Below are 14,778 nucleotides of genomic sequence, written 5' to 3'. Positions count from 1 at the left end.
TAAAACCCGACCAAGACCAGGATATCTCCACGGACGTCGTGACTTTAGATATTAATGTGGAACCTATGGTAGGTGTAGACGACCTGTTGGTCGAGGTAGGTATGGTGGACACCCAAGGGTCACCCTTGGGTGTGACTGTTTCTTCTACTCCTGCAACCTCTCCATCCTTCAAGGCTTTACAGGCGATGAATTATATACTCCTCCTGACGCTTCGGTTAGACCTAAGGTCAAGGGTCAAGCAGTGAAATCCTTGACTAAGACGTCGTCGTCTTCTAAGAAGTCGACTTCGGCGTCTTCCTCCTCACGTAAGTCTCCGGCTGGCAACCCCGGAGCAGACAGGTCTAAAGCTTCTGGCTCCGGCTCTAAGTCCTCGAGGAGTAAATCCTCTAGAGAGAGATCTCGCACCCGGCAGAGTCACCAGTTCCGCTACCCTTAGTTCCGGTTCAGAGCCACCCTCCACCTCCGCAGCAGCTCCGGCCTTGGATCCCAATGCTGGTCTGTTGCAACAGGTGGGCGACCTGGTTGGGTCCTCCTTAAAGAGTAGCATGGAACAGATGATCTCTCGTCTGTCGGATAGGATTACTTCCCAGGACTCCATTATAGCCGGACTGAGAGAAGCCCCTCTAGCCTCTCCTTCACTTTCCAATACGAGTGGAAATCAGCTTCCTCCGTATGATCACTACCTCCGTTCTCGATGAACAATCCATGAGTGTAGCGTCATACTCCCCCACCTTCCAAGACGGTCTCATCTCCATACCGGAATTCGGAACTCGAAGGATAGAGACTTCGAGTTCTTTCCGGAAGACCTCCAGCCTCCGTTCATAGGCTACGCAAGGCTTACAGCTACAGCCATGGTTCGGGATGATAGGGTACCAAAGGAGACAGTCCTCTATTCACGAGACCAGGCTCAGAGAGAATGGCTCAGATGTTTAGAGGACATGGATTGTTCTAATACCAGGATACAACCTTTCAAGAGTCCCTTTACCATTTTCACAATGGAGGAGAGTACCCCGCTCCCGTTCCTGACAAAGATCGCTAGGTCTACCATCCCAGCGGCCCAGAAGGGGGAACCCATGCCTCAATTAAAGGAAGCAGATCCCACATCTCCGTTGCTCCCCTCAGCCGGAGAATTGTGGGAGGACTTGCCAAACACCTTCTCAGCTGGCAAACTCAACCGGACTGTGCTATGGAGCAGTTTTGGTGAAAAGCTACCCAGGCTCCCAGATAGCCTTATTCAGGCTGAATTTGACGCGAAATCGCGATTAGCCAGATCGATTAACTCTATGGCTATGTCCGAGGTAGCAACCATAGCTTATGGCCTCAGAACCGCTTTTTAAGCTCAGACCAAAAGCCCTGACTCAAACGGTACAGTCGGATATGTTTGATTTTGCCACTGCTAGAACGAATTGGTAGGAAGCATGTCCTGCAAGAGGCAACCATTCGACATGAGCCGAATAGGTTACTCTCGTCTAACATCTGGGGAGCAGATCTCTTCCCAGAAGCTATGGTGAAGGAAGTACAATCAGAGGCTACGAGGCTAAACCAGAGCCTTTAGGACCGTTGGGGCCTTACGGCTAAGAGGAGACAAGACTTAACACCTAAAGGTAAGGGACAGAGGAAACCTAGGCGTTTCCATCCTTACCAGAAAAAGCAGCCACGCTTTCCTCAGCAAGTTCCAACGGTGCCCTTAGTGCAAACTGCCCAACCTTCCACCTCTAAGGCTCAATCACAGCCAATTTATGTGATATCCCCTCAGCCTCAGCCCTCCACCTCTTACGCCATCTCCCCAGCTTACAATCAAGCCTTCGAGAGTCAAGCTTCGCAGAAGTATGACCGCTCGGGTAAGGGAGGCAGAGGTAAGCGTTCCTTTCGTGGGAGAGGATCGGGAGGCCCCTTTAACAGGGGAAAGCAACTTCAGAGGAGGCCGAGGCGGTTACCAGAACCAATGAAGAACTTCAGGTAGGAGGGAGGCTGTTTCACTTTCGCCACCGGTGGAACTTCAGCGAATGGGCTCAGAGCATAGTGTCAAAAGGCCTGGGTTGGAGCTGGTTGACGAACCCACCTCCATCCAGACCTTTCGTCAACTCCTTCCAAGGAATTGACAGAGTACGAGACGACCTCCTTCAGAAAGGAGCTATAGCGAGAGTCAAGAGATTAAAATTTCAAGGTCGCTTGTTCAGCGTGCCAAAGAAAGGCTCACAAAAAAGAAGGGTAATCTTAGACTTGTCCCGCTTACACTTAGCCATCCGCTGCGACAAGTTCAAGATGCTCACGATCTCACAGGTGCGGACCTTACTTCCCCGTGGGGCCGTCACCACCTCTATCGATCTTACAGACGCCTACTATCATATCCCTATTGCAAGACACTTCCGTCCATATCTGGGTTTCAAGATAGGAGACCAGACATTCTCCTTCAAGGTAGTCCCCTTCGGACTCAACGTGGCACCCAGGGTGTTCACGAAACTAGCGGAAGTGGTAGTACATCAACTCAGATCGCAAGGGATTATGGTAGTAGCGTATCTCGACGATTGGTTGATCTGGGCTTCAAACAGTCGAGGAATGCAACAGAGCTACACTGAAAGTGATTCAGTTCCTGGAATATCTAGGCTTCAAGATAAAACAGGACCAAGTCAAGACTCACTCCAGAGTCAGACTTTCAGTGGCTGGGCATTCAATGGAATCTATCCTCCCATACTCTGTCGATTCCATCAACCAAAAGGAAAGAAATAGCGAAGTCAGTCAAGCAATTTCTAAATCACAAACTGGCGTCAAGGAGAGCTCAGGAGAGGATCCTGGTTCTCTCCAGTTTGCATCAGTGACGAACGTCTTAATGAAAGCCAAACTGAAAGACCTAACCAGAATCTGGCGCTCACGAGCAAATGTCAGGTCCAGGGGACAAACTATCCTCAGTCCCTCTGATTCTAAAGAATCGACTTCGGCGTGGGCGAAAGTCAAGAATTTGTCAGTGTCAGTACCCCTTCAGTTCCCTCCACCAGGGATTACCATCCACACAGACGCGTCCTTAAGCGGTTGGGGAGGGTATTCCCACGTCCAAAAAGGTTCAAGGAACTTGGTCACCTCCAGTTCAGTCAGTTCCATATAACGTACTGGAGGCAATGGCAGTGTTCTTGACTCTAAAAAGGTTGCGCCCACCAAAGTACTCCCACATAAAGCTAGTCTGGACAGCGCAGTGGTAGTACATTGTATAAACAGAGGAGGCTCCAAGTCACGTCATCTAAATCATGTGATGGTAGCCATCTTCTCCCTGGCAGACAAGTTCAGTTGGCATCTCTCCTCCACTCACATAGCTGGAGTGAGAAACGTCATAGCAGACGCGTTATCCCGATCAGTACCCCTAGAGTCGGAATGGTCACTGGACAACAGTTCGTTCCAATGGATCCTTCAAAGAGTCCCAGGGCTACAGGTGGATCTCTTCGCGTCCCAAGCGAATCACAAACTCCCCTGTTATGTAGCCCCCAACCTGGACCCTCTGGCTTATGCCACGGACTCCCTGGCTCTAGACTGGAACAACTGGAAGAAGATTTATGTCTTCCCCCAGTGAATCTCCTTATGAAAGTTTTAAACAAACTCAGGACGTTCAAGGGTCGAGTGGCTCTAGTAGCCCCAGACTGGCCGAAGAGCAATTGGTATCCCCTAAGTTCTGGAGCTGGGCCTTTCGTTCCTCTTCGGATCCCCAATCCCAGGCTCTCCCAGTCAGTACAAACGAAGACTGTGTTCGCTTCCTCAGGGATTCTCAAAACCCTAACTTTATGGATTTCATGAAGTTTGCGGCAAAAAGAGATGCGAATATTGACCCTCAGAATATTTTCTTCCTGGAATCCGATAAAAGGGATTCAACTTTGAGACAGTATGATGCTGCTGTCAAAAAGTTAGCAATCTTCCTGAGAGAATCTGATATTAGAATCATGACAGTTAATTCAGCTATATCCTTTTTCAGATCCTTATTTGAAAAAGGTTTAGCAGCTAGCACGATTACGACAAACAAGTCAGCCCTGAAAAAGATATTTCAATTTGGGTTCAACATAGACTTGACGGATTCCTACTTCTCGTCTATTCCTAAGGCATGTGCTAGACTTAGACCTTCTGTAAGGCCTACGTCAGTTTCATGGTTCTTAAACGATGTTCTAAACTGGCTTCAGAAACCGATAATGACACATGCTCGTTTATAATGCTCTTAAGGAAAACACTGTTTTTATTAAGCTTAGCTTCAGGAGCAAGAATTTCAGAACTGTCGGCTTTGTCCAGAGATCCGGATCATATTCAATCCTTCCCACAGGGGAGGTACTACTTTCTCCGGAACGTAGCTTTTTAGCAAAGAATGAAGACCTTTGATGAGGTGGGAACCTTGGAAGGTACTACCCCTTCCACAAGACGTATCTCTTTGCCCAGTTACAACTTTACGAGCCTTTCTATCCAGGACCTCCTCATCCTCATCGGGTCCCCTCTTTAAGAGGGAAAAAGGTGGAACTTTATCCATTAAAGGCATCAGGCAACAAATCCTGTACTTTATTAAGCAAGCCAATCCTGACTCTTTCCCGAAAGTACATGATGTCAGGGCAGTAGCCACCTCAATTAATTATTTTCCAACACATGAACTTCGATGAGTTGAAAAAGTATACCGGTATGGAAATCGCCGACAGTGTTCAAACGCCATTACCTTAAGTCCTTGGAAGCTCTGAAATTTTCAGCAGTAGCAGCGGGAAACATAGTTTCCCCTGATTCTAGTTAATTGTAGTAGAAGATTCAGTCCTCCTTTCTACCTGCTTCACCCAACAGTTCGTCTATTCCTACCGTGTTCATTTACATTCACCTGGTGTCTTAGCTGCTTATATGATGATGTAGTGTGTGCCCCCTATTTTTTGACTAGGGACACTCACAGATGATTATGGATTTTGATCTCATGGATGTTACCCCCTTATTTTTATGCTAGGGGATACATCTCATTTATAATGGTTATGGGTTTTGTATATTAAGTCATATGCATTCCTTATATATTATCCTTGTTGCTTAATTTGTTCATTTGATTATTTTTAATTGCTATTATGATTTTTGATACATGCCTTTACACAGATACCATTTTGTTACATGTAAGCAATTTACCTCTGTACATATGTAATTACCTTATGATAAGAAACAGTTTAGAATTAAGGGTAATTTAAGCATATTTCTATTTTGTATCACTGTGTATTTGTATCTTTTTAGCAATTATATTCTTTTTTATATTTACTTTATTTTTTATTTGAGACCTATTCTGATTTAATTTTATTACTTTTGTTTACAATCTTGTGCTATTTCTCTGGTACGATTTCGCGCAGCGACACGAGCTGAGCCAGAAAAGGGATTTTGACGTAAGGAAAAATCTATTTTCGGCGATTGGCTCGTGTCGCCCCAGCGAAATCCCGCCCTCCTACCCATCCCATCGCCCAAGATTGTCTGCTAACTCAGGATGGCCACCAGAGGCGCAGCAGTCGGCAGCATGGGATGGAGTAGTAGTAGTACGAGCTGCTCACTCTGTGGTCGGCTCTCCTCATGGAGGGTTTTTGTTGTGGGAGATTTCTATTGGTATTTGGCTCGTGGTAGTGGTCTCACTCGCCTAGTGTTCATACCGACACCCTCTTGGAGGGTGAGCGAGTCAGTTATACTGACCTTTTTCTTTATTTTATTTATTCTCTGGTATGTGTTAGTACATTTACCCTAGAAATAATAGATTAAAGGATATTTCGCTGGCGACACGAGCCAATCGCCCAGAAATAGATTTTTCCTTACGTCAAAATCCCTTTTTTATAATAAAATTAGATTTTACACATACTTACCATGTAATTACCTGTAGTTGAAAGCTTCTTATCACAGCAGTCAAAATATTCCAAATTTTGTGGTGGCGCCACCATCGCTAGTGTAGTAGGTGGACAGGACCCGCCTGCTTTTGGGACCAATGGGCATAAAACTACAGAGAGAACCAATGCGCTTGGTCTGCCAATCTGCGGGAAGGAGGGAAGGGCTATAATGTAATTACTTGGTATGTGTAAAATCTAATTTTATTATAAAATTGTCATTTTTACACATGTAACTTACCAAGTAATTACCTGTAGCTGATTCTACATTTATACAGGGGGGAATCATGAACATGTACTGTATCAAAGACATTAAAAGTTGAGTAATGACTCAACATACAAAGTCTGCAAGTATTTTCAAAGTACTCATTGTACCTTAACTGGTAAGAAAGCACTGTAGATGAATACTACCTCTGGTCAATGCTCCCTTAACTTTTGCAGTCATGGAAGTTCTCTGGATGACTGTCAAAAGTTACAAACTGATGCCTTTGCCCTGGGCTTAGACTAGATAAAAACAATGACTTCACCTACACTATAAAAAACAACCAGTAATACCCTACCATTATGACTTTCGTACTTCAGGTATCCATTAACCCCTAGCTCCCCAAAACTCAACACCAAAAAACCATAACATAGGATAGTAGAGGGACAGTATGCCCCCTTTGCTTTTTTCCTCAACACCGTGCCAGTTACCGACAAAGGGCACAATGCGGAATAATTCTCGAAAACCGTTTCAATATCTTTTAGATAATGTACAGCAAACACTGACCTACATTTCCATAATGTAGAGAGCATAATAGATTCTAAAGATGTATTATGTCTAAAGGCGAGAGAAGTTGCAACTACCCTTAGTTCATGCACCTTAGCATTAATGGAGGGCAATACATCTTCCTGGAGCTGAGAGTGTGCTTCGACTATCTAACTCCTCAAGAAAAGGAAATGGAGTTCTTTGACATCAGGCGGGACAGAGGCTCCACAGAACATCAAAGATTATTTGCAGGTTCTATAATTTTTCTCTGTTCTCTGTAAATAGTAGTGTAGAGCTCTTACCAGGCGTAAAAGTCACTCTTCCTCCTCTAGTCTGATGATGTCCATCAGGTTCTTAACAGTAAAAGAATGTGGCGAGGGTTTGTTCACGTTCTCAGTTTTGGCGAGAGATCCAAAGGAAAGAGAACAGACAGCATCTCCTTGGGAAAACCCTACTCTTTTGTCTATTGCCTGATATTTGCTGACCCTTTCATCCGTACCCAGAGCTACAAGGAAGAGGGTCTTTTTCGTGAGATTCTTAGGTGATACTGAGCGGAGGAGTTCAAAGGAGTCACCAGAAATCCACTTCAGTACTACATCTAGATTCTATGAATCTGATTTAGTATTCTCCGATTTAGAAGTGTCCAGAGATCTAATAAGATTACTGAGGTCTTGGTTGAGACCAACATCTATATATCTGTGCTTGAAAACACAGTTCAAAATCAACCTGTATCCCTTAATGGTACTGGAGGATAACTTCCTGGAAGACTTCAAAAACAGCAAAAAATCTGCAATCTCAGTTATAGTGTCATGTCTTCGACACCAACTTCTGAAGACTGCCCACTTAGATTGTTAGAGCCTGCTTGTAGAAGATTGACAACATCTAGCAATGGCTTCTGCAGCTTGCTTTGAAACGCATTTCACTTTGACCAGTCATCTGACAGTCAAAATCCTGTCAGAAGAAAGAGCGGATAGTCTTTAATGGAATCTGAACAGGTGAGGCTGTTTGAGCAGAGACTGAGACTTCTTCTGAGGGAGAAGTCTTGGGAAGTCCACTAAGAGACAAAGGTCTGTAAACTATTCCTTCTTCGGACAAAATTGGGCTACTAGGATTGTGGAGGCATTCTGATGAGTTGAAAATTTGTTTATTACCTCCTGAATCAGAGCAAACTGAGGGAAGGCACATAGGTCTAATCCTGTTCAGTCAAGAAGCATGGCATCTGTCACCCATGCTCTAGGGTCCAAGACTGGTGAACAGAAGATTGGAAGAATGGTTTTTTGCTGTAGCAAATAGATCTACTGTCGGTTGTCCCAAAAGCCTCCTAAGTCCCGTGCAAACTTGGTTTTGTCTGCTTAGTTTTTCCGCAAGAATTTTAGTCTGCCTTGAAAGAGAGTGAGGATCATCACTTGATGTTGTACTTCCCATAGCAGAAGATACCTCGCTGTCTGGTAAAAAATGAAAGAGTGAGTGCCCCCTTCTTTCAAGATGTAGGACAAGTTTGTTGTGTTGTCTGCAAACACTGCTACTATCTTCCTGGACACTTGGCAAGAAAAGTGTTGAAGTCCGAGAAATATTACCAACAACTCCTTCACGTTGACGTGTTAGGCTTTCTGGTCCTTTGACCAAAACCCTGCCACCTGTTGTGATTCCAAGAGGGCTCCCCGTCCAAGATCCAATGCATCTGAATAAAATTTCAGCTTTGGGTTCTGTAGTTGGAGTGACTCTCCCTGTAGTGTTCACAGACAACCGCCACTGAAGGTCTGTTTTTATCTCCTTGGAAACAGGTAAGGTAAAAGAGTCCTGCTGCATCTTTCTGGACCATAAAACCTTCATGTAAAACTGAAGTGGGAGCTTGTGTAACCTGAACAACCTGATTTAGTGCTCCACTGAAGCAAAGGTTCCCAGCAGGTGCATCCGTAGAAGAGATGAGCAGGACTTCTGATCTAGGAACTCTCGGACTGTCTGAAATCAAGCATCTTGAGGCTTGGGCAAGAGAAAAGTCCAAAAAGTCAGAGTCCAGAATCTTGCACAATGATGAAAATTCCCAACTCCTGAGTCAAAAGCATTAGTAGTTTCTTCAAATCTCCCATGCACTCTTCCTTTGAGGGAGGATGGAGAAGCCAGTTGTAGAGGTAAAAACAGATGATCCCCATCAGGTGTAGCCACTTTGCAAGAGGGATAGGAGTCATAGGACTCTCGTGAGTATTATGGGAGCTGACATCAGGCTGAAACAGAGAGCTCTGAATTGAATACGAAGCAAAGAAGTTTCCTCGACTCCGGATGGATGGGAATATGGAAGTATGAGTCTTCCACATCCAGAGTCACCATCCAATCCTTTGGATGTAAAAAGACTAAGACTGAGGCACTGGTCTCCATATAAAAATTCTGCCTGACGACAAAAAGGTTCAGAGCACTGACATCCAGGATGAGCCTCCAGCCCCCAGATGACTTGGGGACTACGAAGAGTCAGTTGTGAAACCCCCTCTGTTCCGTGATCTAACTCTTCTTCCACTGTTCTCTTGCAGATAAGTGCCTCCACTTCCTGTGAGAGGGCCAAATATTTCTTAGATCCTTTCAAGTATGCTGTTAACACGATCGGAGAAGGTCTGTTGTGGACTTATTCTGCAAGTCTGAAAGTATGTCTTTTACCATAGTTTGCAGAAAAATAAAAGCCTTATCTGAAGGTGATGACAAAAAGAGCAGGTTTCTGTGTTGACAGGACACCCTTGGAAATAAACAGACACCACAACTCTCTTTTTAAAAGGCCCATAGCAAAAAGAGAAGCAGCTTCATTAGAACTGTCCCTTACAGTTTTGTCTGTGCAAGACAAAACTCCCAGATAATCTGTAGACAGAACTTCCACTAATGAAGAACAACTCTCTATCTTAGTAGCCAATGCACCCACAGTAAAATTTAAGAAACTGAAAATTCCTAAAATTTTGAAGTTATTCTTCACCAGGTGATCGATTTCCGGTGATAAAAAGAAAACCTTTGCAGCCGCAAATGCCGAACGTCTGGCTGAGTCCACTAGACAGGAGAAGTCCCCCTGGGAGGAGGCAGACACTCCAAGGGAAGGTGACTCACCTGTCACATAGTATCGGTAAGGTTTCTTTATAAGCTTAGAGGGAGGAAAACTAATGGAGGCTTTCCCATGCTCCCTCTTACCAGCCAGCCATTCTTCCACTTCTCCTAAGACCATTTTAGAAGAGGAAGACAAAACCATCAGAGGGAGTTCGTCTACAGGAGCTTTCCACATAAGAAAGGTAGAGGCAGGAGCCACTGGAGTCGTGGGAATGAAAAAGTCTGGATAATTCTCCAGAGAGAATTTCATCAGCGACGAATAAGAAGAATAAGCCACCTCTTGCTCAACTGCTCCATCTTCCAAAGAAATTGGGGAGAGATACTCTCCTTGTTCGTAGAGGAAGGTTTACTTCTCAAAAAATTCAGTAACTCCCTAACTGACGTTTAAGAGATGCCAACGACTCATCCACATAAGATACTGTAGTAGAAAAAGGGGTAGACACTGGAACCTGAAAAGCCAAGAGAGAGCACCAAGCGGACCGGGGAAGCTCATAGATGCACAGTAACAGACACAACAATGTCTTCACAAGATGGGCGCTCCAAAATAGGCGCCTGTTTGGCCGCTAATAGGGCGAGAAGCATGCTTCTGACCAGAGAAGGTCTGAGCAATCCTGAAGACTGCATGATGGCTATGGATCGATTCTGACCTCCCTATATCTCTAAGAGGGGTAGGAGAGCCGTCAACAGGTGTAGAATGCCTCTTCAGAGGCCCAGAGGCCAACGGTCTGCGACGATGACATCTCCTGTCTGGAGAAGAATCCAAAGATTCTGAAGACAGACAGTGAGCACTGAAAGAGATGCCTTTCCAGTGGCACTCTGTCGCTGTCTAAGAGTCGTCAACAGGTGCAACAGAGGGGACAACTGTCTGAGGGCAAGCCCCTCTGCCCTCCCTTGGACTTCCTGTACGTCTTCTACCCAGTGCAGGGGAGTGGGACAGTAATCACAGCACTTTCACTTTGCACTGCACTTTTGAGAGGTGTGCTCTCCACAAAAGACCCAAAGGAGGCACCTAATTCCATAATCCCCTTAGCGAGAAAATTAAATTTCTTTTTAAATTTCACATCAAGACTGGTAATGGTGTTGGGTTTGGAATCATGGGAGCCTGGAATAGGAATCACTTGTAATGAAGTAGGAGGGCTAACAACTGGGGAAGTAATAGGAGGTTGAGCACATACCTTCCACAGAACCTCTTTGTACAGAATATTATCAGTTTGTCCACAACTTAATTTCAAGTTGTCAGAGTCAGTTGCTCTGCTCATCGCCACATACAGTTGGCCATGCATGAACATGGGTGACGGCAGAAACACACCAACATGATCCAAAGTCTGGCCCTGCGACTTGTTTGCAGTGAATGTGAAGGCCAGGTTGATGGGAAACTGCCTGCGCCGTAACTGGAATGGAAACTGGTTGTCCATAGGCATCAGAGGAATCCGGGGGATGAACAGACGTTTGCCGGTGTGAGGGCCTGTTGCTATCACTGCTTCGATGACATGGGAGTTTAGCTCCATAACGGTGTACCTCGTTCCATTGCAATGTCCATTGGCAGGATCGAAATTCCGAAGCAACATTACCGGGCAGTACTTCTTCAGCATTAGTTTGTGCACTGGCAGTCCCAATGGATTTAAGTCATTCAAAAAATCTTGCAGATATTGATGATAATTTTCATCTTCTATTGTGTCAGAGCTGAAATATTCGCGACTTTCTCCGGGGAAGTTGTACAGAAATTATGTATGAAAAATCGTAAATTAACTAAGTCTACGGAAATAACCAGCCTCGTTTCACAGCCAGAAACAGTTCCGTTTCAGGGAATCCCTTCTCACCCCCACCCCCTACAAAGGAGGGTGGTAGGTTGGATGAAACCCCATTACAAACCATCTTAGGGGTCCCCACCATAACCCTGCCAAGTTTCATGCCCATCTGACCAGCTGTTTGGCCGTGATTGAATGACAGACAGACAGACAGACATTACGCCCATTATAGTATGACTTACTCCCAACAGATGAAGCCACTTTGCCAGCGGAACCAGTATGCGAGTAAAGACCTGCGGTGCTGTTGACAGGCCAAAGCATAATGCCCAGAATTGGAGAACCTTTCCTTGAAAAACAAAACGGAGAAACTCTCTGGAACCCGGATGGACAGGGATGTGAAAATATGCATCCTTCATGTCCAAGGTCACCATCCAGTCCCCCTGATGGATGGCAGACATCATCGACTCATTGATCTCCTTGTGGAATTTTGTCTTGAGGACGAAATGATTTAAAGTGCTTACATCCAAAACTGGCCTCCAGCCCCATCCCATGATTTCGAGTTTTGATCTACTACTTCTACTACTCCCTTGCAAAGCAGTAAGTCTACACTTCTCTGATTTTGCCAAGAAGGCTGGTAATACTATCGGTGATTTGACCAAAAGTGGGCCTGCTTTGAAGGGAATGACATAACCCTGCTGCAACACCTTGACTACCATAGGTTCCCTTCCTCTCAGACTCCATTCCCTCCAAAAAAAAAACCCAACCTGGCTCCTACAAGAGCACAAAGGACACGCTCCTCACTTCTTGCTAGCAGTCTTGTAGGTAGTCTTCTTGATAGACCTGGTTGGAGGTTGCAGGTTAATAAGGTTTTTGCTGGCATCTCTGTCTTGCACCATGAAAAGCCTGGGATTGGAGAGGAGAAAAAGACCTTGGGATGTTTCAACAATTGCACCAAAAGATCATTGGTCGACTTTTTCTGCAGCGACGACAAAATCTGTTGCACCAAATCTTACGGGAACAGGTGCTCCTTGTCCAGCAGGGCAAAAAGTAATGCAGACTTCTGTGTTGTAGTCATCTTTGGTAGTGAAGGAACACCCCAACTCCCTCTTCTTCAGGATACACAAGAAAAGAGATGCTAACTCTGCCGATCTGTCTCTAATAGCCTTGCCCACGCATGACAAGACCCCCAACATGTCTTCTGTGACGTCTTCAGCAATCACTGGGCCATCTTCTATCTTCCTCGCTAATGACCCGATTGTCAAATCTAAGAAGCAATATACTTCTAAAATTTTGAATAAACTCCTAGTAAGGGACGAGAGCATGACTTTAGCCGATGGAAAAGCAGGATGCCTAGCAAAGTCAATGAAGTCCAAGAAGTCACCCTGGGGAGAGGCAGATACTCCCAGAGAAGGAGTTCCCTAGTGTCGTGAAATCTGTAACTCTTCTTCATCAACTTGCATGGAGCGAAAGCAAAAGAAGCTTTACCCATTTCTCTCTTCGAAGCTAACCAGAAGTCCACATCTCTCCAAACCATCTTCATTGATGAAGAGAGAACTAACTTGGGTAAGGCCAAACTGTCTGAAGTGGGTTTCCTCATGAGGAAAGTCGAAGCTGGGGATACTGGAGCCGCAGGATAGAAAAAATCTGGAAAGTTGTTGAGAAAATACCTCAACAACGTGGAATAGGAAGACGAAGGAGATGCATCCTGTTCCTCTTCCTCCTCATGTGAAGTGATAGGCGATAATGCCACATCTTCAATTTTGGAATGTGTTGGAGCTTTCTGCAAAAGAGACATGATATCATCCAACTGTTGTTTAAGTGGAGTGAGCAAAGAATCGGGAGTTGAAGAATACCACCAAGAGCGAGGCAAAACCGCTCTTGACTCAGCTGTTGGGGAAGACGGGTGCATACCAACTGGTGCCAAATGTTCAGCTGAACAAGAGAGCCGTACCACTTCAGGATCACTATGTCCAAGAGTCCGAGGTAAATCCAGGACAGGTCGGGATTTTGAAGCGGACAAAATTTGCCCTGAAGAATCTGTCTTACGTTTAGCAGACACATACTGATGATCCATGCAAGGGAACGACTCCGGGCTGTCCCAGGCAGAACGAGGGAGAGGAGCTGACGAAGTAGGAGGCGACATCGCGTAACTGCCTGAAGGTTGCAGACAGAAGACATTCTCTTTAGTTCTCTTAGAAGGAGGAGGAGACTTATCCATATCCTTGGACTGTCTCTTTAGGGGGCGTGAAACATCTTGAAAGTGCTCATGACAACTCTTGTTGGGAGTCGAGTCATCTGACTCTGACAGATCATGAACACCATAAGAGACACCTTTCCAGCGGCGCTCTGTCGACAAATGCCACTGGTCTGTCAGACCTCTGGTATGTCTTTTCCCCGGTGTGGGGGAGTGGAATGGTGATATTAGTCTAGGAGCACGGTGGGCCAGACAGCCACCTCTACACAATCACTGTGCACTGCACTAACACTAGATTGACTGCCTTTTTCCATTAAGGCTTTAACAGAAACACCAAGTTCCATCATCATACCTGCTAAAAATTCAAACTCCTTATCAAATTCTGACTCGAGGCTGCAATGGTGTTGGGATCGGGAGTAAGCGAGCCTAGGATAGGAGTTAATGGCACAGCAGCAGGAGGAGAAAGGACTGAAGAAGCAACAGGAATTACAGGCAAAACAATCATACCATTTTCTACTAATTCAGCAGCCTGAACATCATCTAAACTAGATTTAATTTCTGCCCTAGCAACTGCTTTCCTTTTTCTGTTCTTATCCATCTTGTCCTGATGGGACCTAAAAATTTACCATTGCTTGTCATCCCCTTCACAACATTCAGCACAAGTGATTTCTTTCTTGCACTCTAGACCTCTAATTTACTACATCTGGTATGTGGATCATAACAAGATTTAGCTAACCTGGTCTTACAACCAACCGCACAAAACCAAACACTAGTTCTCATACAATCAAAGATATTTGAAAGAATGTGCTATCACAAAACAAAACAGAGAACTTCACCAAGAACTCTGAACTCATCAACACAATACACTGATGAAGGCTGCCTAAAACCACTGATGTTCACTGGGAGCCTGCAGAATACGAATTGAAGCTCTCCGACAGGTTGTTCCTTATATAAGCCACGGTAGTGGGCAGGGCATTCCAGCTAAACCATAACCAGCGCTAGCACTACCGTAGATTTTCAATTGTTAGGCTGCCGTAGGTAGGAAGCTATATAATTATTGGGTAAGTTCCATGTAAAAAAACAGGTTTTGGTGAGCAGTATGGAAGATTGAGGCAGAAAAGTAATACAAAAAAGCAGAGGCTCAATTATAAAACA

At 45.1% G+C, this 14,778-nt stretch overlaps 1 protein-coding gene across 1 annotated transcript in view; it reads right to left on the bottom strand.

The window, feature by feature from the left end:
- LOC135204517 (uncharacterized) overlaps window positions 1-14,778 on the bottom strand; it is a 624,442-nt gene that overhangs the window by 9,695 nt on the left and 599,969 nt on the right. Inside the window, exons 7-10 of the mRNA XM_064234685.1 lie at window positions 14,131-14,237; window positions 12,915-13,775; window positions 12,550-12,693; window positions 10,626-10,825 (exon numbers count right to left, since the gene is read on the bottom strand). Coding sequence (XP_064090755.1) covers window positions 10,626-10,825; window positions 12,550-12,693; window positions 12,915-13,775; window positions 14,131-14,237 — 1,312 coding nt within the window. The remainder of the gene's footprint in view (window positions 1-10,625; window positions 10,826-12,549; window positions 12,694-12,914; window positions 13,776-14,130; window positions 14,238-14,778) is intronic.

Source organism: Macrobrachium nipponense, chromosome 47 (assembly GCF_015104395.2).
Source record: "Macrobrachium nipponense isolate FS-2020 chromosome 47, ASM1510439v2, whole genome shotgun sequence".
In the NCBI taxonomy this organism is placed as follows: Eukaryota; Metazoa; Arthropoda; class Malacostraca; order Decapoda; family Palaemonidae; genus Macrobrachium; species Macrobrachium nipponense.
This window is presented reverse-complemented; position numbering and strand designations above follow the sequence as displayed.